The sequence below is a fragment of the Malaclemys terrapin genome, chromosome 2 (genome assembly GCF_027887155.1).
Source record: "Malaclemys terrapin pileata isolate rMalTer1 chromosome 2, rMalTer1.hap1, whole genome shotgun sequence".
Taxonomy (NCBI): domain Eukaryota; kingdom Metazoa; phylum Chordata; order Testudines; family Emydidae; genus Malaclemys; species Malaclemys terrapin.
This window is the reverse complement of record NC_071506.1, coordinates 257515052-257538588: the sequence shown is the minus strand read 5'-3', so window position 1 is coordinate 257538588 and position 23537 is coordinate 257515052. Positions and strand designations below refer to the sequence as shown.

Below are 23537 nucleotides of genomic sequence, written 5' to 3'. Positions count from 1 at the left end.
TTAAATATAAAATCTCTTAGTAAGCATGTTTGGAGCTACAGTAGTTGATTTTTAATTCAGACAAATCTTCATTTGTTAGTACAAATGAGCATGGTGGGTGTTCTCAATCCATATAACATGGTCTGACTGCAGTTCCCATGGATTAAACACAGCAGAAACAATCCCCTCATTTGGGACTAATTGGCATTCTCTTTGTCAATTTCAACAGGCGGGGGCGGAGATTGAAAGAATAGAAAGAACAAAGCAAAGTGGGCAGAGCATAGAAAATAGATGAAAATGGAGTCTGATGTAGGCAGAGTAGAGTTGAATGCAGAACATTCTTTGAGACCACTCAACTCCTTGATAGTTGGATGTCTGTGATAACACAATACTAATGGGAGGGGGAGGTAATATGCAGTTAAACTGATATTTGATCTGTTTTGGAAAAGCTGAGAGATGTTGCTTATTTGTCCATTATTATATTTTACAAAATATGCCATTTGGTTACATATCTCTAACATGTAAACAATATTCTGGTACTAAATATCTTAAAGTAATAAATTTATCTAAAGTCAGGAGAATTTTCATTCCAAGTAGGTTACTTGGAAGTTACAGAGAGCACATGTCCTAGTTCTTGAACTTGGAGAAGACATTGTGACGTAACAAAGGGGTAGGATTTTGCTCTTGGGTGCAAGGTAAATTACTACAAATGCATCTAAAGCTAGAAGCCTACTATATTTTTTTTCATATCCCTTTTGAGTCCATGAATCATCGGTCTTGTATTTAGTTTTCATTTTTGGAAACAATTATCAAAGGTTGGTGAACAACTGACTTCTAATGTGTGTTTGAGATTTTTGTGTGTTCAAACTGTTCAATGGATTGCTGGTTTTAATTGCAGGATGAAGAAATCAATCAGCAGAGCCAATTAGTAGAAAAGTTGAAGACACAAATGTTGGATCAGGAAGAGGTGAGTTTCACTATCGTGTATTTTATTTTGGGTTTTTCATTTGATTAAAAAAAATAATTGGGGATATTGCAGAAAAAAACCCACCTTAAAGTCATAACTAACTTTTCAGTAAACTGAAAGTAGGATGATTATATAAGGAAACCGGTTTATTCATTTACCACATCATAATCCTTCTCCAGTTTTAAAGTCAGAATCTAACTGTTCAATGTCTATCCAGAGCTCCCCATTTGATGTACTTTGGCCAGTCAGTAACTACAGATTCACAAACCCCTTTACCAATTTAGTGTGTCTGTTCAGAGTTTTGTCGCAGTAGGACTTCCCCACCTTTTCCATGAGTATCAAGAAGTCTCAGTCTTTAGAAGTTTCAAAATACTTGCATTCCTCTGTAGGAAGACTATGAAATGGAGGGGGAAAAAAAACCATCTAGTGTTCATTTTAATCACCATATTTTGATTACAAAACTATTCAGTTTTACAATGCATTAAGTTGTGACATCATAATTTGTATACAGTTATCCTCTTATCTAGGTTTGCTGGAAGTATTGGACATGATGTTTTCTTTTTATTTATGAACTGTATATGAATCTGCTCTTGCTGTGTAATGCCAACCAAAAGTATTTAATTTGGTATGATTTATTTAAAAAACAAAGCTTTTACCAGATCCTTCTGTTTCTGTTAATTTTGACAGATGTTTAGATTAGGTAATATTAATATCTAATCTCCATACAAAGCTAATATGTTTTTACTAAAAACTAGCTCTTTCGGTCACTGAATTATTTCTTAATTTTAGATGCAAATGATTCCATTGCTAGAGAAAACAGAAGGGAAGCATGGGCAACCTTGCCTGGCTCTCCTATGTGAGAAAATAGATTTACGTAATTTTAAATATTTGTCTGAAGCCATGTCTACACTACAGAGTTCTATTGACTTAAGTTAGAGCTATTCAGGCTGGAGCCGCAGATGCCAAAATGTCCACCAGTTTGAGAGATTTTTCCTGGACCACCTGTGGTTGGATATCTAGGGCCATAGCCATCCTCCTCAGCCACTCCTGATGAGTCTTAAAATTGTCCCAAGGTGACGAAATAGACTTCACTACAACTGCCTCATCTGGGGATGAGGAAGAGGGACTTAAGTTATGTCGACGATCATAAGCCACTTTAATTACATCAGTTGTGCATGTCCACACAATGCTCCTTGGGTTGGCGGAATGTGTTCACAGTGAGTGCTTCGTTTTGTGCTGTTTTTCAACAGCCCTTGTTAACTGTGCGCCCACCATCTCTGCCTGAAAGCATGGATCCTGAACTGCTGACCAGTCTGGTAATGAGCATTATGAATACAACAGGGCTGGTTCTGCAGTATTTCATGAGCTGTGAATCGGTGGTGCCTGCCCTGCTGCCTGCCATAGAAAGAAATAATTCAAGATTGCTGCTTGCATTCATGGAGCAGCTGCACACAGTGGACCGTCAGTACTGAGCTCGGGGAAACAAGCACAGAGTGGTGGTATCACATTGTGATGCAAGTATGTGATGACAAGCAGTGGCTGCAGAACTTTCAGATGCACAAATCCACCTTCCTGGAACTGTGTGCGGAGCTCACCCTAGCGCTGCGGCACTAGGACACCAGAATGAGAGCTGTCCTCACTGTGGAAAAGCAAGTGGTAATCGCCGTGTGGAAGCTTACAACTCCAGACTGCTACTGGTCAGTCATGAATCAGTTTGGAGTTGGAAAGTCCACTGTAGGAGCTGCGGTGATGCAAGTATGCAGGGCCATTAATCACCTTCTGCTATGAAGGACTGTGACTCTCGGTAATGTGCAGGAAATCATAGAATATCAGGCTTGGAAGGGACCTCAAGAGGTCATCTAGTACAACCCCCTGCTCAAAGCAGGACCAATTCCTAACTAAATCATCCCAGCCAGGGCTTTGTCAAGCCGGGCCTTAAAAATCTCCAAGGAAGGAGACTCCACCACCTCCCTAGGTAACACATTCCAGTGTTTCACCACCCTCCTAGTAAAATAGTGTTTCCTAATATCCAACCTGGACCTCCCCCACTTCAACTTGAGACCATTGCTCCTTGTTCTGTCATCTGCCACCACTGAGAACAGCCGAGCTCCATCCTCTTTGGAACCCCCCTTCAGGTAGTTGAAGGCTGCTATCAAATCCCCCCTCATTCTTCTCTTCTGGAGACTAAACAATCCCAGTTCCCTCAGCTTCTCCTCATAAGTCATGTGCTCCAGACCCCCTAATCATTTTTGCTGGACTCTTTCCAATTTTTCCACATCCTTCTTGTAGTGTGGGGCCCAAAACTGGACACAGTATTCCAGATGAGGCCTCACCAATGTCGAATAAAGGGGAACGATCACGTTCCTCGATCTGCTGGCAATGCCCCTACTTATACAGCCCAAAATGCCGTTAGCCTTCTTGGCAACAAGAGCACACTGTTGACTCATATCCAGCTTCTCGTCCACTGTGACCCCTAGGTCTTTTTCTGCAGAACTGCTACCTAGCCATTCGGTCCCTAGTCTGTAGCAGTGCATGGGATTCTTCCGTCCTAAGTGCAGGACTCTGCACTTGTCCTTGTTGAATCTCATCAGGTTTTTTTTGGCCCAATGGTCTAATTTGTCTAGGTCCCTCTGTATCCGATCCCTACCCTCTAGTGTATCTACCACACCTCTTGGTTTAGTGTCATCTGCAAACTTGCTGAGAGTGCAGTCCACACCATCCTCCAGATCATTAATAAAGATATTAAAGAAAACCGGCCCCAGGACCGACCCTTGGGGCACTCCGCTTGAAACCGGCTGCCAACTAGACATGGAGCCATTGATCACTACCCGTTGAGCCCGACGATCTAGCCAGCTTTCTGTCCACCTTACAGTCCATTCATCCAGCCCATACTTCTTTAACTTGGCGGCAAGAATACTGTGGGAGACCGTATCAAAAGCTTTGTTAAAGTCAAGGAATAACACATCCACTGCTTTCCCCTCATCCATAGAGAGCCAGTTATCTCATCATAGAAGGCAATTAGGTTAGTCAGGCACGACTTCCCCTTGGTGAATCCATGCTGACTGTTCCTGATCACTTTCCTCTCCTCTAAATGTTTCATAATTGATTCCTTGAGGACCTGCTCCATGATTTCTCCAGGGACTGAGGTGAGGCTGACTGGCCTGTAGTTCCCCGGATCCTCCTCCTTCCCTTTTTTAAAGATGGGCACTACATTAGCCTTTTTCCAGTCATCTGGGACCTCCCCCGATCACCATGAGTTTTCAAAAATAATGGCTAATGGCTCTGCAATCTCACCCGCCAACTCCTTTAGCACCCTCGGATGCAGTGCATCTGGCCCCATGGACTTGTGCACGTCCAGTTTTTCTAAATAGTCCCGAACTACTTCTTTCTCCACAGAGGGCTGGTCACCTTCTCCCTATACTGTACTGCCCAGTGCAGCAATCTGGGAGCTGACCTTGTTCGTGAAGACAGAGGCAAAAAAATCATTGACTACATTAGCTTTTTCCACATCCTCGGTCACTAGGTTGCCTCCCTCATTCAGTAAGGGGCCCACACTTTCCTTGACTTTCTTCTTGTTGCTAACATACCTGAAGAAACCCTTCTTGTTACTCTTAACATCTCTTGCTAGCTGCAACTCCAAGTGTGATTTGGCCTTCCTGATTTCACTCCTGCATGCCTGAGCAATATTTTTATACTTCTCCCTGGTCATTTGTCCAATCTTCCACTTCTTGTAAGCTTCTTTTTTACGTTTAAGATCAGCAAGGATTTCGCTGTTTAGCCAAGCTGGTCGCCTGCCATATTTACTATTCTTTCTACACATCGGGATGGTTTGTTCCTGCAACCGCAATAAGGATTCTTTAAAATACAGCCAGCTCTCCTGGACCCCTTTGCTCTTCATGTTGTTCTCCCAGGGGATCCTGCCCATCTATTCCCTGAGGGAGTCAAAGTCTGCTTTTCTGAAGTCCAGAGTCCGTATTCTGCTGCTCTCCTTTCTTCCTTGTGTCAGGATCCTGAACTTGACCATCTCATGGTCACTGCCTCCCAGGTTCCCATCCACTTTTGGTTCCCCTACTAATTCTTCCCTGTTTGTGAGCAGCAGGTCAAGAAAACCTCTGCCCCTAGTTAGTTCCTCCAGCACTTGCACCAGGAAATCGTCCCCTACACTTTCCAAAAACTTCCTGGATTGTCTGTGCACCGCTGTATTGCTCTCCCAGCAGATATCAGGGTGATTAAAGTCTCCCATGAGAACCAGGGCCTGCGATCTAGCAACTTCTGCTAGTTGCCAGAAGAAAGCTTCGTCCACCTCATCCCCCTGGTCTGGTGGTCTATAGCAGACTCCAACCACGACATCACCCTTGTTGCTCCCACTTCTCAACTTTATCCAGAGACTCTCAGGTTTTTCTGCAGTTTCATACCAGGGCTCTGAGCAGTCATACTCCTCTCTTACATACAACGCAACTCCCCCACCTTTTCTGCCCTTCCTGTCCTTCCTGAACAGTTTATATCCATCCATGACAGTACTCCAGTCATGTGAGTTATCCCACCAAGTCTCTGTTATTCCAATCGCATCATAGTTCCCTGACTGTGCCAGGACTTCCAGTTCTCCCTGCTTGTTTCCCAGGCTTCTTGCATTTGTGTATAGGCACTTAAGATAACTCCTCAGTCGTCCCTCTTTCTCAGTATGAGACAGGAGTCCTCCCCTCTTGCGCTCTCCTGCTTGTGCTTCCTCCCAGGATCCCATATACCCACTTACCTCAGGGCTTTGGTCTCCTTCCCCCGGTGAACCTAGTTTAAAGCCCTCCTCACTAGGTTAGCCAGCCTGCTGGTGAAGATGCTCTTCCCTCTCTTCGTTAGGTGGAGCCCATCTCTGCCTAGCACTTCTCCTTCTTGGAACACCATCCCATGGTCGAAGAATCCAAAGCCTTCTCTTCGACACCACCTGCGTAGCCATTCGTTGACTTCCACGATTTGATGGTCTCTACCCCGGCCTTTTCCTTGCACAGGGAGGATGGACGAGAACACCACTTGCGCTTCAAACTCCATTATCCTTCTTCCCAGAGCCACGTAGTGTGCAGTGATCCGCTCAAGGTCATTCTTGGCAGTATCATTGGTGCCCACGTGGAGAAGCAGGAAGGGGTAGCGATCCGAGGGCTTGATGAGTCTCGGCAGTCTCTCGTGGATGGCTGTGAGGCAATGGGATTCCCTAACTGTGGCAGGACAATATGTGGAATGAATATCCCAATTTTGGCCCCAGGCCATCTTGCAAACGAGTACATCAACTGGAAGGGCTACTTCTCCATTGTGTATCACCAAGGCCATTTCACTGACATTAATGCGGGGTGGTCAGGAAAGGTGCGCACATCTTTAGGAACACTGGACTACATAGAAAGCTGCACAGTGGGACTTTCTTTCCTGACCAGAAGATTCAAATGGGGGATATGGAAATGTCCATAGTAATCCTGGGAGACCCCTTTTTCTCCTGGTTGTGACTTTGCCGATTAAAAGATTGCTGGTACTGCCTTTTGGCAGGTTGATCATTTTCAGTCGACTGTGCTCCGCATAACATTTGCGAAGCAAAGGGAGAAAAGTTTCCCTGGGATGGAGCGCTGAGGTAGATCAGCTGGTTACTGATTTGGAGCCGCTAGATACCCGGGCAATTAGAGGGGCACAGCAGGGAGGGGGCTATTCGAATTAGGGAGGCTTTGAAGAAGCATTTTGACAATGATTTGCAGTAATGTGTCTTTGTGATGCATTCGGCCAGGCAATATTTACTTGCCACCCTGAACAATCCCTTTAGTGCTTGCTTCCTGAGCTTTAATTGTACTGAGTAAATATTCCTGCCAATAGTCACTGTGTTTAAATGTTAGCACCAACTAACATGTATGAAACAAATAGACTCATTTTATTTCAAAGACTAAAGTTTAATAACAGGACGAAACACAAATTTTGTCAAACAGGACATGGTAATGAGGAACAGTCTCTTGGTTACGGCTCTCAGAGCTGCATGTAACTGCAGCTTTCATTATGAAACCAGTCCTTGGAGTGCACGGGGTACTGCGAGGGACTGGGAACATATGAGGAATGTGGTGGGGCAGTTTGGGGAGGGCATGGAATGAAGTTCTGTATTGGCTGCAGGGGGTGTCATGCATGAATATGCTCTGATTGCAGGCTAAAAGGGGACTTCAGCATCTCTGGCCCTCCAGTAACTTTATCATCTGCTCCTGCCCCTGTGTCCTTTCCAGGCTACCCAGCCTGAGTCTTGTTAGTTGTCTCCCTCCATGCTCTTGTTTTGCTATGTGCTGCATCTGTTGATTGCAGCACTTTGTGAAACATATCCTCCTTACTCCTTCTGGTTTGCCGCCTTATCTGATTGAGGCGTGGCACTGGTGTGGAGGAATGGGTCTTCAAGGGCACATCTGCAGAAGCCAAACAATTAACAGACAGTATTGTGAATTCACTCAGAGCCATGAATCACAAAAGTTACACACACCTCTTTCTCACTGTCCCTTTGCTAGCACACAGCTTGGTGAGAGTATCAAATATGGTGAGTTTGACGGGAGGGGGGGGGGGGGTCGGAAGTGGGGAATGAGCAAGAAGGGACAAAGGGTCTGGGTGGTTTGCAAAGAGGGTCACTACATGCATAATCAAACCCAATATCTTACTCCTAAGGGTAACCCAGGATGCATCTCCTGCATGCATGCGGCTTCAGACTGGGTCTGTATGCTGCTCTGATCCCTGCAGAAATAATTTCCGGTTGGCATGGCAGTTTCCTACAGCGGGGGGGAAAACAAGGCAGCTCTGCCAAGGAACTTTCAGCAAAGGATTGCAGAATACCTACAGAAAAATTTCCTAGAGATCTCTCCAGCGGATTCTCAGGACATGCAGGTGTACATTAAAGAACTTTTCTGCTGGGCCCGCGCTGCGTAGAAATTTGTTAATTTCTGTGCCTTATCCCTCCTCTACCATATAACAAAGTACATGAGCTCAATTTCCTCTCACCATGCTGTATCAAAGCAAAATCAGAGCTTACCAGAGCTCGCGTCCCTTGCTTCAGGAACGCCAGAGCTGGAGTGCTGGGACTGGCTGGACCTCTCAGGAGTCAAAAAGAGGTCCTGACTCACCACACCACTGGCTGACCCTGTCGTTTTCCACAGCCTCCTCCAACTCCACTTCCTCATCTATCACTTTACCACTTCATCCTCAGGGTTGACTCTGCTGGCCGCTGCCTCAAGTCCTCCCGAAGTATCCTTGGGGTTTTTGGTGGTTGAGGTAGGGTCGCCGCCAAGGATGGTGTGCAGCTCCTTGTAGAAGCGGCATGTCTTCTGCACTGCACCAGAGCGACGGTTGGCCTCCCTTGCCTTCTGGTATGTCTGTCTTGGCACATTGATCTTAGCACAGCACTGCTGTATGTCCCTTTCATGCCCCTTCTGCATCCCACTAGTAATCAAGCTCTAGGTATCAAAGTTCCTATGGTTGAAACGAAGCTGCAACTGCACAGCCTCTTCTCCCCACAGACCCAGAAGATCCAACAGCTCTGGTATACTCCACGCAGGAGCGTGTCTACTGTGGAAAGCTGGCATGGTCAGCTGGAAAGGTGCTGTGTTAACTGTCCATGCTGAACAAACAGGAAGAATGTTATTTCAAAAATTCCCAATCCTTTAAACGGGGCAGGGGCGCATGCCTGTGTTTCTTCAGGGCAGCAGAGTTCAAACTGCTGACTAGAGCAGTCATGATGGGCATTGTGGGACATCTCCCGGAAGCCAGTTAGAGCAACATAAGCGCAGTGTCTACACTGACACTGCGTTGATCTGCCTTTTGTCACAAAAAGCTCTACACCTCTCGTCGAGGTGATTTTATTTTGTCGGCATAGCAGGAATGTTAAACCAGCGGGAGGAGCATTGTAGTGTGTACACCTCCACTGTTTTGTTGATGAAAGCTGACTTTTGTTGACAAAACTGTGTAGTGTAGACAAGGCCTGAGCATATAAGACTTTGACCATACTTCAGAAAATGGTTTCAGCTCTGTTTTTTCAATATTTTGAAAACTCTCCATTCTGCTTGGTCATGTGCCTATTCAGTAATGAAATATTAAAATACAGGGTGAAGTACTGGCCATGTTTAAGTCAGTTGGGAGTTTAGAACATTCTAAGTAAACTAATGATTAGCAACTTCTTTAAAGTTCACCAGGAAGATCTGCTATATGATTTTCAAGCCTTCACACTTGCTCCCCACACACACAGGTTTTGACTAATAGTTAACTGTAAATAAAAATGCAGATCTTGTCAGTTAGACCAGATATTGAAATATACAACATGAGCTTTGTCTGCTATCCTTGACAAATAGTTTAACCATCTGTTTATTAAAATATGGTTGTACTAAGGATAAGTTCAGGGATTGCTATTTCATAATGATAGACCATGTACAAATTCTAAATAAATAAGGCTTTATACTCTAGGAGAAAATGTTCAGTAAGTTTAGGCTCCCACTTGCATTTCTTAATGTCACTGAAGTGACAACTTGTGTTTTATTACTTTTTTTATCGCTTTTGTAGCTTCTAGCATCTACCAGGCGGGACCAAGACAATATGCAAGCTGAGCTGAATCGCCTCCAGGCTGAAAATGATGCCTCTAAAGAAGAAGTAAAAGAGGTGCTACAAGCCCTTGAGGAACTTGCTGTCAATTATGATCAGAAATCTCAGGAAGTAGAAGACAAAGCAAAGGAATATGAGCTGCTTAGTGACGAACTCAATCAGAAATCGGTAGGAAATAAGGACAGGGAATTACTAAATGTCTGTAATGTAACTTTTTTTGTTATTAGGAAACATGTTTTTTCAACTGCTTACATACGTTCTCTTTTAAATGGCTTTTTTGAGTGTTAAAACATGAAATTTAGCTTTATTTTTCTGATGTGGAATTGTAATAGTTCTGATTTGATCATCTAAATCAGATTTTGGCAAATATTAATGTGATATGTAGCTTGCACAACAAATCATAGTTAATGGGAAAGATAGAAAATGCAATTTATATCTGCCATTCAGATTTCTCTTCTGGAGTCTCGGCTTGGAGTTGCCCTTTTGAGGAGTTATTCTATAGTTGCTAATTTTTGCAATTTGCCTGGGGGAGTGGTGTCAAAATCCTGTTAAGTCACTGTAGCAGCAGGTTGTACAGTCAGTTCTGTTGCCTAGAGTGAGCAGAGGTAGGTGTTGACTCTCAACATGTTAATGCAATAGGCAGTTCAAACTTATCACCCTTCAAAGGCTACCAGCAGTTAAGGGTGGAAAGTAGGCAGTTACTGTATTATTGATGAGAGAAGTGCCTGCCTGCCTTGCACTCTTGGTGTCCAAGTCTCATTCTGTGGGTCTGTTCTGTCCTCGTCCAGGTGTTAGCGGTATATCACCAACCAAAAGGTGGAGAAAGATTCCGCTCTATACTTTCTTCTATTTGAGCTGCTTCAGAAGTTCTAATGTTTGTCAGGTTTTGAATTCATAAAAAAAAAAAACTACTTAATCCTCTTTCCTGTGGATTCTTTCAATACTTTTCAAAACGATTACCCAGGTAAAATATTTTTCTTGTTGATTCAGTTTCCAGAACTGCTCTGTTTTTAGGATGAATTTTGCCTTTGCTTCCATCACACTAGTAACACACAATTTTCTTTGTTTTCATTGCTTATATAAAAATTGTGTGGTTTCAGATAGGCAACATAGACATTTCCATTTGTTTCCTTACCAAACAGTTGCAGAGTTTCTTAATTAAAAAAGCATTTTGTGATACAAAACTGTATCTTCATTTGCATGAAACATTTTAGTTCTGTCAGCTGTACTCCAGCTTGGGGAATTTTCTTTTCTTCTCTTCCCTGTGCTGACTTTCTTTATTTACATTTCACTTCCTTGCTATGCCAATGAGTAAATAACTGGATACTAGCTGATCACTAGTTTTTCTTAACTCGGTGTGAGGTGTCAAGGCATTGCTGTATATACCCCAGTGAAATTTTTTTGTTTTGGGTATAAATTTTCTGTTTAAACAAGATTTTGACAACTGGTGTCCCTTTGTCAGTGACAGGCTTGTCTCTTCTGGGCATGTTTGTGCCAAAATTGGGATAATTGGTTTCAGGCCTCCCTTGGTCACAGGTGTGACTGGGATCCCTGCGGTACAACCTGGAACTGTGAGACTGCTGTTGCCCCTTAACTCTCCAGCCTGGGCTGTCTCTCACAAAGCTATGCCAGTGACAAGCAGCAAAACTCCTGTGATCAAAAGAGGTGCTGTGATCACTCAGCCATCAGCATGTGGAGTCTCACACCCAGCTAAATTACATGAATGCTCCCTGAGCCACTCATGAATGTAGAGAGAGCCACCAGCAAATCACTCTAGCCTTGCACCCTGGAAATTTACAGTCTTACATTGCTCAAGACTCACTTGGACAGTGCAAGCTCATTAATTAGTTTGCCACTTTGTCAAAGGAAAGTGAACATGCATCAGCCTTTGTAATCTGAGCTGAGATTCCCCAAGGACTTCAACCAAAAACACACTGTTCAGGTAAAATATAAAAACAGATTTATTAATTACAGAAAGATTTTAAGTGATTGTAAGTAGCAGGTATATAGATCAAAGTTGATTACATAAGTAATAGAATTTAGAGTGTGAATTTATTTTTAACTTTGAGACTAAGCAGGATTTGAATCAGTCTCTCACCCTAATAGATCATACAGGCAGCTCACAGTTCTCAGTACACAGGCTGGATGCCCTTTCCAGCCTGGACCAATCTCCCCAGCTCAAAGTCTTTGTCTTTCAGATGACCTTCCAGGTTTTGAGATGGGGGAAGAGAGGCCAAATGATGACCAGCATGCATTGTACAAAACATAGCATAATCATATGACAGTGGTGAATATGGGGGGTTTCATGGTGCTACTTTGAGGTCTAGAGAGTCACAACACGTGTAGTTGATGTTGAGCTTATTAATCCCAACTTCATTGGAACATTGTTGGGCTTCTGAAACTTGCCTTGATACAAGTGTACTATTTGCATTCCAAGCTTTATGTTAATCTTAGTAAATCATTCCTTAGCAACAAGGATGGGCCTCACATTTTTACTAGAAGTAGTAAACAGTCTCCTCTGTGTAGCTTCCCCCTCCACCTTTTTTTAAAATAGTTTTTGCCAGAGCCTTTTAAGTGTGTGTAGAGTGCAGTTTTAACTTGCCTGTCATAGAATGGTATGATTTACATGGGGCATTCTTCAGAAACATCCATGATTGGCTGTGGGATTTGTTAACAGTTGTTGCCATGATCCAGTGAACACACCCGAAAGCTCCTCTGGTTTCGTACAGTTCTTTAGCCAAGTCCTTTTCAAAAACCAGTCTTAAGACTTAAAAGTGATTTGAGACTTTATATTGGTGCCATAAATCCAATAAGGCAGGCACTGGTGTCATTCTCATCATTGTAAAACACCTAGCTGGATCCCATGCACTACTTCTGCTGCTCTGTCAAGGCTTTGATTCCTCAGGTGCCTGAATCTGCTTTATTGAGTAAGATGTCACCTCTGTCCATCGTGATCTTTGAGAGTGGACCATGCTTGATTTGTAACATACTCTGCTCTTAACTTCAGAGACCAAAAGTTTCTGGTCACTTCAGGATAGACCTGGTACCTTTGACGGTGTTCCTGGTCTTTGCACTGAAGCACTGGCCTAACAGCTGTAATGGTCAGTGTCCTCTACATCCTGGAATACCTGGGTGCATTGGCTTTGGTACCCATGCACTGAGTCTTGGACCATAAATGCCATTGCCTTGGCCACATTGTTGACCTCTTTGTAAACAGCGTATGTTGCTGCCAGTGCAGCCACTATGCTGCAAGTTATTACAGCATACTGATGTTTGTCTGGGATGAAGTGAATGCTGCTAAGGAACAGGAATGTTAGAAATTTGTTTCGTGTTGAGAAGGACACGAACTACCAGTTTTCCCTCAGGATGATCCAGCTTTGTTTTTTGTTTAAAGGTAGCTATAGTCATCCCATTTGAGATGGAGACCATCCAGGAAAGCCCAAGGGCTTTGGTATTATGGTACTAAAAACAGAGATACTTCCCACAGAAAAGTTTCAGAGTAGCAGCCGTGTTAGTCTGTATCCGCAAAAAGAAGAACAGGAGTACTTGTGGCACCTTAGAGACTAACAAATTTATTAGAGCATAAGCTTTCGTGGACTACAGCCCACTTCTTCGGATGCATATCCAAAGAAGTGGGCTGTAGTCCACGAAAGCTTATGCTCTAATAAATTTGTTAGTCTCTAAGGTGCCACAAGTACTCCTGTTCTTCTTTTTTCCCTCAGAAAGGGCCCTTATACTGTACTCTGGATCAGTTGGTAAAATATGGCAGAACACTCAATTGTAGAAAGTACCATTTGGATTTAGGACGTCACAGGCTGTTCTTCCCACTATGCCTATGGTACAGCGTTCCCTAGCCATGATTCAGAATACCAAGATGCCTTTGGATGCAAGATAAGAGTGAGCAGTGTTGGCAACATTCGTTCGGACTGTCTTCCTGCTAAAATATCAGCAAACTGGGAGATGTTGCACCTTTGTTTAAAGAATTCACAGACTAACATGCTACAGTGTGGACATGACCACACGTCAGGTGCAAGGTTCCCTTGATAATGTATTGATATCTGTTTATTTGTGATGTTTGAGGTAATAGCGATAAGTATTTATCATTGATGCTTGCAGTCATGTATGGCCGCATTCATCAAGCCTTTGTATTGATACTCAGCAGAAGGTAAAGAACCTGGCAACAAACCTTTGAAAATGGAGTCACTCAAAGACTAAGGAAACTAAAACAACCTTCTGTCCTCTTAGGCCTGGTCCACACTAACCCCCCACTTCGAACTAAGATACGCAACTTCAGCTATGTGAATAACGTAGCTGAAGTTGAAGTACCTTAGTTCGAACTTACCACGGGTCCAGACGTGGCAGGCAGGCTCCCCCATCGACTCTACGTACTCCTCTCTCGGAGTAGGAGTACCGGCATTGACGGCGAGCACTTCCGGGATCGATTTATCACATCTAGACAAGACGCGATAAATCGAACCCAGAAGATCGATTGCTTACCGCCGGATCCGGACGTAAGTATAGACATACCCTAAGGGTCATTATCCAGTATTTGTCTACCTCCATCTATAGAAAAGGCAGTCTTTTGGTATAAGTTTCTGATGCTGAACCTAAATGTGCTTCGGATGACTTTATCAAAATTAAGGTTGGAGAACAACGAAGAAGTGTGGTCTGTTTGACTGCTGGTATTGGCATAAAGTGGCTTCTTCAATTTAAGACTAACCCTGGATTTAGAGTTAGCTGTTGGTGGCACGTGGATGGGCCAATCCTCAGTCTGTGTAAATTGTCATACCTTTGTTGTGAATGTCTGCTCTAGAATTAATGGCACTGCACAAAAAGACAATTTAGAAACTTCTCCCACAGCCATATCTGTTCAGAAAGCTCTAGGCAGGGATGGACTGAAATTGATGTAATCTGCTTCTGTGCAGTGGACAGCAGATAAACATCTAAATTGTTCCACCAGCAAAACATACATAGTGATGAATGTATGTCTTACTATGAGAGAAAGCAGATAAAGGATGGGTCACATTTTAATGTCTTTGAGAAAAACCCCTGTGCTGTCACACATTGGTAAATGTAACCATAAATGCTCTTCTAGGGTGTTGGCAGAATTATTGGCAGAGTTGCAGGATTATGTATTGTGTGCTGAAGGGCTTTGTGTCTTTCAGAAAAGAACTCTAGGAGTTTTGGTGAAATACTATTAGTTGTTGAAACTTTCGTTTTGCATATTATGCTACTCTATAGTGCTTGCAGGTTTTTAACAGTTACTTTTAAAACATAATGTAGTTACCAGATTGGGGCACTTTAATGGAGGGAAAAGATTTTGCTAATATCTAAATAAAAAATTAGAAAATTAATTTTGAGATTGCAGGATGGAAAAACAAAGAAAAATATTCCCATGTTAAGATTTAAACTGATAAAATCTAATTTTACACCTTCATCTCTTGTTCTAGGTAATTTTAGCCAATATAGATGCAGAGCTTCAGAAACTTAAAGAAATGACCAACCACCAGAAAAAGCGGGCAACAGAGATGATGGCCTCCTTATTAAAAGATCTTGCGGAAATAGGAATTGCAGTAGGAAATAATGACGCAAAGGTAAAAAGAGGAGCTGTCACAAATGTAAAATGATACATACATTTATTCATGTTTAGGTCTTTTCAGTCTAGTAAAGATGTAATAACTAGGGTAATTTATAACACCTGTAACCGTATAAATGTCTTCCTGTAAGGTTCTGAGAGAGGATAAAGAGAGCCAAGTGTTAGTATTTGCCTTTTACAGCTTATACAGTGTTCATCTCTGACTTATTTATAACAAGGCATAGTGTACAAAGTCTGAGAACAGTTTAGTCTAACTATGCAAATACAGTGCAAACATTCCTCAACTTAAGTCACCAGATGTAATTTGGCACAGTTGATGGTACCTGCTTAGGAAAGGCTGAGCACTGACCGGGAATGGTTGCTTTTACTTCTAGAATAGCTATTCCTTCCAGAGTAATTGAGTTAACTAATAAGCCATGTACAGAAGATACTACAGCTGCCTATACCTTCCCTGTGGGTGAGCATTGGCCTGCTAAACCCAGGGTTGTGAGTTCAATTCTTGAGGGGGCCATTTAGGGAACTGGGGTAAAAATCTGTCTGGGGATTGGTCCTGCTTTGAGCAGGGGTTGGACTAGATGACCTCCTGAGGTCCCTTCCAACCCTGATATTCTATGATCTAAGACGACTTCATTTTCCACTTCAGTTAGTTTCTTTTCAAATACTCACATGTGTTCAATTAGAAAAATCCCAAATAGACTAAAAAAACTAAATTATTTTGAAGAGTTTGTCGGTGACCTGTAAACATTTGCAGTGAACTACAGCTTGGCAAACACAAGTCAGAATTTCTTGAGAGGAAAAAAGTATGACTTATACTAGCCTTTCCAGTGGGAAGCAGGTGGAGTTAAGTTGTGTGAAAATGAAAAACAGTAGTAGCTGTGGCTACCATAAACATGGTCTGAAATTGAATAGCAGTGCCATGACTGTGTACTAGGGACTAGGCACTTCTGTTTTCTGATTGCACTTTGAGCGGCCGCATCCCATATTTAATATGAATATTAATGGTTTTTTTGATCACTTAAACCTTTCAAATTCTGAATTTCTCTTTCAGCAGCCTGAAGGAACTGGCATGATAGATGAAGAATTCACAGTTGCAAGACTGTACATTAGCAAAATGAAATCAGAAGTGAAAACAATGGTAAAACGCTGCAAGCAGTTAGAAAGCACTCAAATTGAAAGCAATAAAAAAATTGAAGAAAACGAAAAGGAGCTGGCAGCTTGTCAGCTTCTTATCTCACAGGTAAATGTTGCATTACTCTAGCTTTGCTGATTCAAGTCACTTTTGAAACATGATTCTTATGTTGGTTGTTTATCTAGTTACTGGTCAGTAGCTAGGTTGCTCTCACTTAACCTATGCATACATTTTTGAAAATAGACAGACAAGGTGGAAGCAGTAATATCTTTTATTGAACCAGCTTCTGTTGGTGAGAGACAAGCTTTCGAGCTTACACAGAAGTCTTTTTCAGGTCAGATTTTGAAAATAGTAATTCAGAGGTTTTGATCTGAACTTCTTTTTGCAGAACAAGTGAGAAGTCAGACATCTGTTTCTTCAAACTGTCTTAATGTTGTATTAATCAACCTGTTTTTAATATCAGTAATACACTAAAGTGTTTAAGATTATCTTAAAAAATCTTATCATTCCTGATACAAAGTACACTGAGAACTGTAGACACCAAGGGGACTTAATGCTTCCTGTGAAGCATAAGAGCACAGTTGAGTGGTTTCGGATGTCTTAAAACCCCAATATAGGTTCCTAGACTTAAATCTCCATTTTCATAATTTTATATTTAACACTGAAACAACATTCTTATACTGGGTTAATCTTACTTTTGTGACTTGTTGACTTCCTTTTGCTGTTGGAGGAGTGTTGCATACAAATAACAATTTCTCAGCTTGAAAAAGCGGTCACTTTTTCTGAAGTGCTCTGAGGAGACTGCCAGTTTAAACACCAATTGAAAGGAGGAGGAGAGGCAAGGCATCAGGGTGTAGACCCAGTATGAGGGAGGTTATCACAGTAGAACAGCCTTTTTTTTTTCCCCCCCTTTTCAAAATTTTCAAGTTAGCTGTCCATATGTAATAATCTGGCTGTTCCCCTAATTCTTTTCTCTGTGGGACTGGTATGACTTTATCTCCATCTTATAGGGCAAGCAACTTTCCATTTCTGGATAGATAAATCCTCAAGTGCAACAGAGTGGATTGATTTAAATCAAGGCAATTTAAATAATCATTTTGAATCAACTTTTCCATTTATACTTCAGTTATTTTCTAAAGCAAGGTGCACTCTCATTGGTTGATCTAACCATTAAAACATGTTGATTTATAACTAAATAGCGCCTCCACACTTGATTTGGTACATCTTTTTGACACCTAGGAAGCTACACTATAACTAGATACATTTCTTTAAGCAACTATATAGCTCAATATTTTCAGGTTCTTATTAATTATACATTTTAAGTATGTTAGAAAATGGTAAACGAAATATTTACTAGATAATTAACTTTTTGCTTATGATGTGTGTCAAGCTGCATTAGGATGGTAACTGGTATTTAAACAAACACACACAACCACATATAACATTTATTTTTATTAAACAAAATAACCTTAAATGTTTTGGATACATAAACTTATCAAAACATATTTCACATTTACAACTAAGTGATTTATTAAAGAAACAGAGGTATTAACAATAGTCAGTGAATTAAACTAATTGTTTCAGGTCTGCTGGGGACATTTTTTCAAATATGCCTTAGTAAAAGTGACTGGAGCTGAAGTTCCCACTCACCTAAGTCTCTTGAAAATGAGACCGCAGTCTCCTAACTTACATAGGCTGTCCTACAGACTTTTAAAACAGTAAATATCATCCCCTCCCTCCTCATTTTTAGTCAGACTGCTTTTTCAGTTCCCAATCAATTTGTCAACTTCGAATTAGTCTAAATGAAGAAAATATTCCTTCTGTGCCTGCAGAAGAAGCTAGTGCTGTCAAAAGCTGGGTTAGCATTTCAACAATATCTGATTCTACAGATTTCCATCAGTTCATTAGTATGACTTTCTTTAAAACATCATCAGCAAACATGTACTGTTTGAGTGGTTCACTTCCACTCCTGAAATTTAATACGTTTGCCTTGATTGGTTGGTGCCCATGTTACAGCAGCATCTTCTCCAGCACTTAGCTATCTACCCTGGTACTTTGCGTTGAGAATATTGACAAGAAAATGAGATGGAGTAAGTGCTTGATCCATCCATTTCCGTACTGCCTGCAATTTAACTTTGTTATTGGGCATTTCTTTCTCCAGTGTCTCTTGAAGTATACTTCCAAATTTCAACGCCATCAGCAGTACAGCAGCAATCTTTCTGAAGTTTGTCCAAAGCCGTGGAAATACATTTCAGAGTATTCAGTTTCAGCTTATCTTCATGTCTGTTAAATCCATACTTTGGCTTAGATAGTTTCATTTGTTTTGTTACAATTTTCCTCACAAATTGTCATCAGAATAGGCCAGTTCTTAATAAATAGCACAAAACAGTCATCCACTGAATTCCATCATACATCTTGGAGAAGAATTAGTTTGGATTGTCCTACTCTCTTCAGTGAAGCTGAAGCAAAGTGTTTGTTATGGAAGTATTTTGCTATTTCAACATTTTCCTTTATTCCTGCAGTTGTATTTACATCTTTGGCTAAAAGATGCATCAGATGGGCATGGCCCCCATGTTACAAGTTTCAGGTTCACTTCATTATCTTCTCGATTTCTTCTCATCTTTGCTACATTTACAGCATTGCCTCTGACAGTTATGCATTTGATACTTGAATTTTTGTCCAGTTTGTTGCAGTGCTTTTTTTTTTTTTTTTTTTTTTTTTTTTTTTTTAAGTATTCTGATATATGGCCATTTACTGATTGCTTCAATTGTTTTGGTAAGATAGATAGACAACCACATCTTGTGTTACACAGCACATATTACTGGATCAGTGTGTGCATGGCTAAACCATCAAGACTGTAATTAACAAATTTCCTGTCAGTTTTTTGGGCACTGTTCATTTTCCTTCTCATACACTGTATGTCTGCTCTGCTGAGTTGAGTATAGCCTTGTCATATTGATTGTACCATGTCAATAAAATGTTTGTTCTGAACAAGACAAAAGGAGCGAACTTGATGCATAAATAAACCATGCATCCTTTTCATCTGTGGAGTCTTGCTAGAATTTGCTGATCCAGATTATAAATTCTTCCATGATTTTACGGGATGATGAAGAAAGCCCGCAGTCCCCCTCCCCCCCTTTCTTTTCTTTTTTAAGCAGGTGATTTACTATCTGGTGTCTGTTGTTAGTTGCAGCACTGCTGGTGATACCAGCAGATGACTCTGAAGCTGTAGACATTGCAGATGGATGTTCATAACTCTTTATGTCTAAACTGGATTCTGAAACAAAAAAGTGCCACTCACGCTGAGTATTACTCAGTGAACTGCTTTAATAGTGCACTGAGATTTGTAAATTGATTCATCCTACTGCAGCTGTTTGTTTGTAAACCCAACTTCATAGGGAAATAATTAATAAATCATAAGTATTATCTAAATCTATTTAAATCTTTATTTCTAGCAACAAACAGCTTGGGGGGAAAAAATTAAAAATGTTAACATTTATGAATGACTAATAAAACTTTACTGTTAAACAGGAAATCTGCACCTAGGACGTTTGATCATGTTAGCAATAAAAAATAGTCTCAGAAGTTCAGCAGTTACAGTAAAATGTAATTGATAACTACTCCTACAGCAAACTAATATACCAACTATAGTTTGAACAGACATTTTGAAATTCATAAGTAATCAAGCAATCCAAAACTCAACTTAGATAATTGTCAAAAATGTATTATTCTCTAACATAGTAAAACATGGTAGGCAGTGCTTAAGAGTGGTGCAAAAATAAGTTGACCAATCAGTTGATCCAAATTGTTTCAAACATGTCCACATCATCATCTTCAAAGTCATTGCATTCTGAGGAGCATTTTTCATAATGTTTCATTCTGACAACTAGGTCTTACATCTTTGTTGCACTGTTTACATTTGGCACATGTTCCTTTTTTTTTTACTCTGAGGTACAGGATTTTCTTGAAAATACTCCCTAACAGGGTCTATGACGTGCAGCCATGGCAGTTTTTTCCTCCTGTTTCCAGGTGTTGAAATCAACACTAGAGGCTGCACTCAAATGAATGTCATCCCTTCTTCACACAGTGTCCTGCTTTGACACCAGTGTTGCTCCCTTTGGGTAGTGTACACTACTTCTCCCTTATTATATAACTCCGCCATCACTGCCCCCAGAAAAACAAGGACTAATAACAATCCAGGATTGTTGCTTGTGTAACCCACATGCCTTTTGCACTGCAGTATTTTATTTGTTTGGAGACAGAGAGAGGCAATTAAGAAATTAATGGATTTCTGTTTGTAACTCTGTGTACACATGCCAGGAGACAGAGCAAGGTCATTAACTTGAAGTGTCCAGAACCAACATGAAGCAAGGGCTGGTAGTTACTAGGCAGATCAGTGTTTGTCCATGAGCTGGAGAGTAAGTTTCAATGGAAGGTGGAATCTTAAATATCCATAATTTGAGATCACGTAGAGAGAAACTATAAAACAGGAGTGGATGATCCTAATGAGATGCATGATGATGTCTCCTGAAGTCAGAGGCCAGAGTCCAGTGCCTGTGATGATTTTGCCAGTCTCTTACACCAAGTAGCACAGTCCCTGGGTCCCCCACAGGATCAAACCCTTAAATAGTATATGATGTATTATGCCATATTTATAAAGTTTGACCTCAAAAGCCAGATATTTCCCCCCTGACTTTCTTTATAGAGAAAAGCAGCCTTTAACTCAGTTTTTGATAGAGACTCATGGATTCAGCATATTTTTTTATTTTAATGTTTTAAGAGATTATAATTTTAGGCCTTAACAAATCTTGCATTAGATTCAGATTTCATTGTAAACAGGTTTATTTTAAAAATAAAACTTCTTATGTAAATAATAAAACATTTAAATTTTAAAAAATAATTTTTAAATTTTTTCCAAAAAAAATCAATTTTTATCCACCTGATGTACAAAGATAAAAATCTATAGCTTGCCTTTCTCTCATTCCATCAATGTATTTACCTGTGAGCAGAGGTTTTTGAAGTATTATGATAGTGTGTACAAGGCATGCTATGAGGGTCTTGATCCTGAATTGGGTCAAGCCTTCCTTTTTCTAGAAAAAGAGACTATTTGTATGCATTTGGTTTTCAGATTAGTTATTTTTGCCTTTTAAATTTTTTAATATTTTTAAGTGTTGCATGGAACTTCACTTTGATATGCCTAGTTTAAATGTAAATTAATGTCGTTTTCATTCTGAAAGCATGAAGCCAAGATCAAGTCACTGACAGAGTATCTTCAGAATGTGGAACAGAAAAGGAGGCAACTAGAAGAATCTGTGGATTCCCTTAATGAAGAACTAGTCCAGCTTCGGGCACAGGGTCTGAATTATTCTTTATATTTAAGTATGTAACCATTAATGTGGCTATGCAGTATGCATAACTGGCATCGGAGAAGATATGTGGTTAGTGTTTGTCCTATTAAGATAGCAGTCTAGTGCTATATAATATGTAATTTAGAAGTTTTAGAAAACAAAGTAAAGTCGTTAGAGATAATATATTTGGAGACACTTGTTGTCTGAAAGAACTATTCAGAACAGGTTTAAGATACAGATATAAGACTGCACCTTAATCTGTCTGCATATGAAAAACTAATTCAAGGTTTAAAATGAAAGGGTGTAAGTATAAATCTGACAGTTGTTCCTGTGATTGACTAGGCTCTGTAACTGAAAACTTTATTTTCTCTTCAGAAAAAGTCCATGAAATGGAGAAGGAGCACTTAAATAAGGTCGAAACTGCAAATGAAGTCAAGGCAAGTTAACGTATTTTGCTTTTCCTTAATAGTGTTATATAAAACTTCATATTTTAAATAGTAAAACAAATATTCTTTTTTTTCTATAGCAAGCTGTTGAGCAGCAGATTCAGAGCCACCGTGAGACACATCAAAAGCAACTTAGTAGCCTAAGAGATGAAATTGATGCAAAGGAGAAGCTTATTACTGAACTTCAAGAGTAAGAGTTGTGCTGTTAAAATATTTTATTGATTTTTACTTAAATTTTTAGACTACTGAGGTAATTATTACTTTAACCATATACCTAGCAGATTACTGAATTCCTTAGGATATTAATTTCTGGGTAATATTTGATTATTCTGATTTAATTAGTTCTTCAGTTAAGTCTTTAACCATTCTTCATAGTAGTGAGTAGGATAACTCATTGCTGTCACCTGAAGTACAGTGCTCAAAACAAAGCAGAGAATGTAATCCCTTTTTTTTTTTTTTACTCTGGTTTGTTGGTGCTGAGTTTCAGGGTTTCTACAAGTGATGAGTAATGAAAAAACCAATGACATTTAGCATTTGGAAATCCTAACTTTAGTGTGAATAAAATAAAGATAATATATTAGGCATCTATTAGTATAGTGAAAAAACCTTCTTTCCAACATTGTAAACATGTTTACTGTGAGCATGATGCTTTGATAAAGATTTCATTCATCTGACAGATGATCATTTCATTTGTTGACCATTTATCAGATAATCAGACCTGCATAAGAGTTAGTTGCTAAGATTTCTGATTAAATTTATAATGCAGTCTGAACAGACTCCTTTTGGACGTTATAATCCTTTAATAAAGGGAGCAGAGCACGTCCTGTCTCAGCTTAGTTTTGTTAAGAATGGTATATAATGATGAAGTCTTGGAGCATTGTCAAAGTATCGTCATGTTTCTCTATAATTGTATCTTAATCCTAACTTTCTGTGTCCAGCCAAAACCAGAAGATGATGCTTGAGCAAGAACGTCTTAGAGTTGAGCATGAGAAACTGAGAGCTACAGATCAGGAGAAAAGCAGAAAACTGCATGAACTTACGTAAGTAATAATCTTACTTCAGGCAAGAATGTGTGGCTGGGGATCTTAAAATTGTAAATACTGGTGAGCTGAAGTGGTGTGGGAGATGTTCATTACTTAACACATTACTAAGGATACGATTCTGTCACAGAGGTCACGAGTTCTGTGGCTTTCTGGGGACCTCTGAGACTACTTCTGAGGCAGGGTGGGAGCAGCTGTCAGATCCGGGCTGCCGGAGCAAAGGTTGCTGGAACAGCTGACCGGTGGCCACCCGGGGGTCGACGGAACAGCTGGCCACCATTCAGCCCCAGAGCAGGGGGCCGGTGGAACAACTGGCTGGCGGGGGGACCACCAGAGCAGTGGTTTGGGTTGTGTGAGCAACAGTGGTCAGCCCCCTGCGGGGCTGGAGCAGCTGCAAGCCCCAGCAGCTCTCTTTGTCCCTCTCTGCCCCCCAAGGTTGCGGG

General features: G+C 40.8%; 1 protein-coding gene across 1 annotated transcript in view; it reads left to right on the top strand.

Annotated features, from left to right (window-relative positions):
- The window catches only part of KIF5B (kinesin family member 5B), a 64991-nt gene that overhangs the window by 28148 nt on the left and 13306 nt on the right, over positions 1-23537 (top strand). The window contains exons 13-20 of the mRNA XM_054020903.1: positions 878-946; positions 9497-9703; positions 14986-15129; positions 16180-16368; positions 21498-21615; positions 21984-22045; positions 22135-22244; positions 22993-23094. Of these exons, the coding sequence (XP_053876878.1) occupies positions 878-946; positions 9497-9703; positions 14986-15129; positions 16180-16368; positions 21498-21615; positions 21984-22045; positions 22135-22244; positions 22993-23094 (1001 nt within the window). The remainder of the gene's footprint in view (positions 1-877; positions 947-9496; positions 9704-14985; positions 15130-16179; positions 16369-21497; positions 21616-21983; positions 22046-22134; positions 22245-22992; positions 23095-23537) is intronic.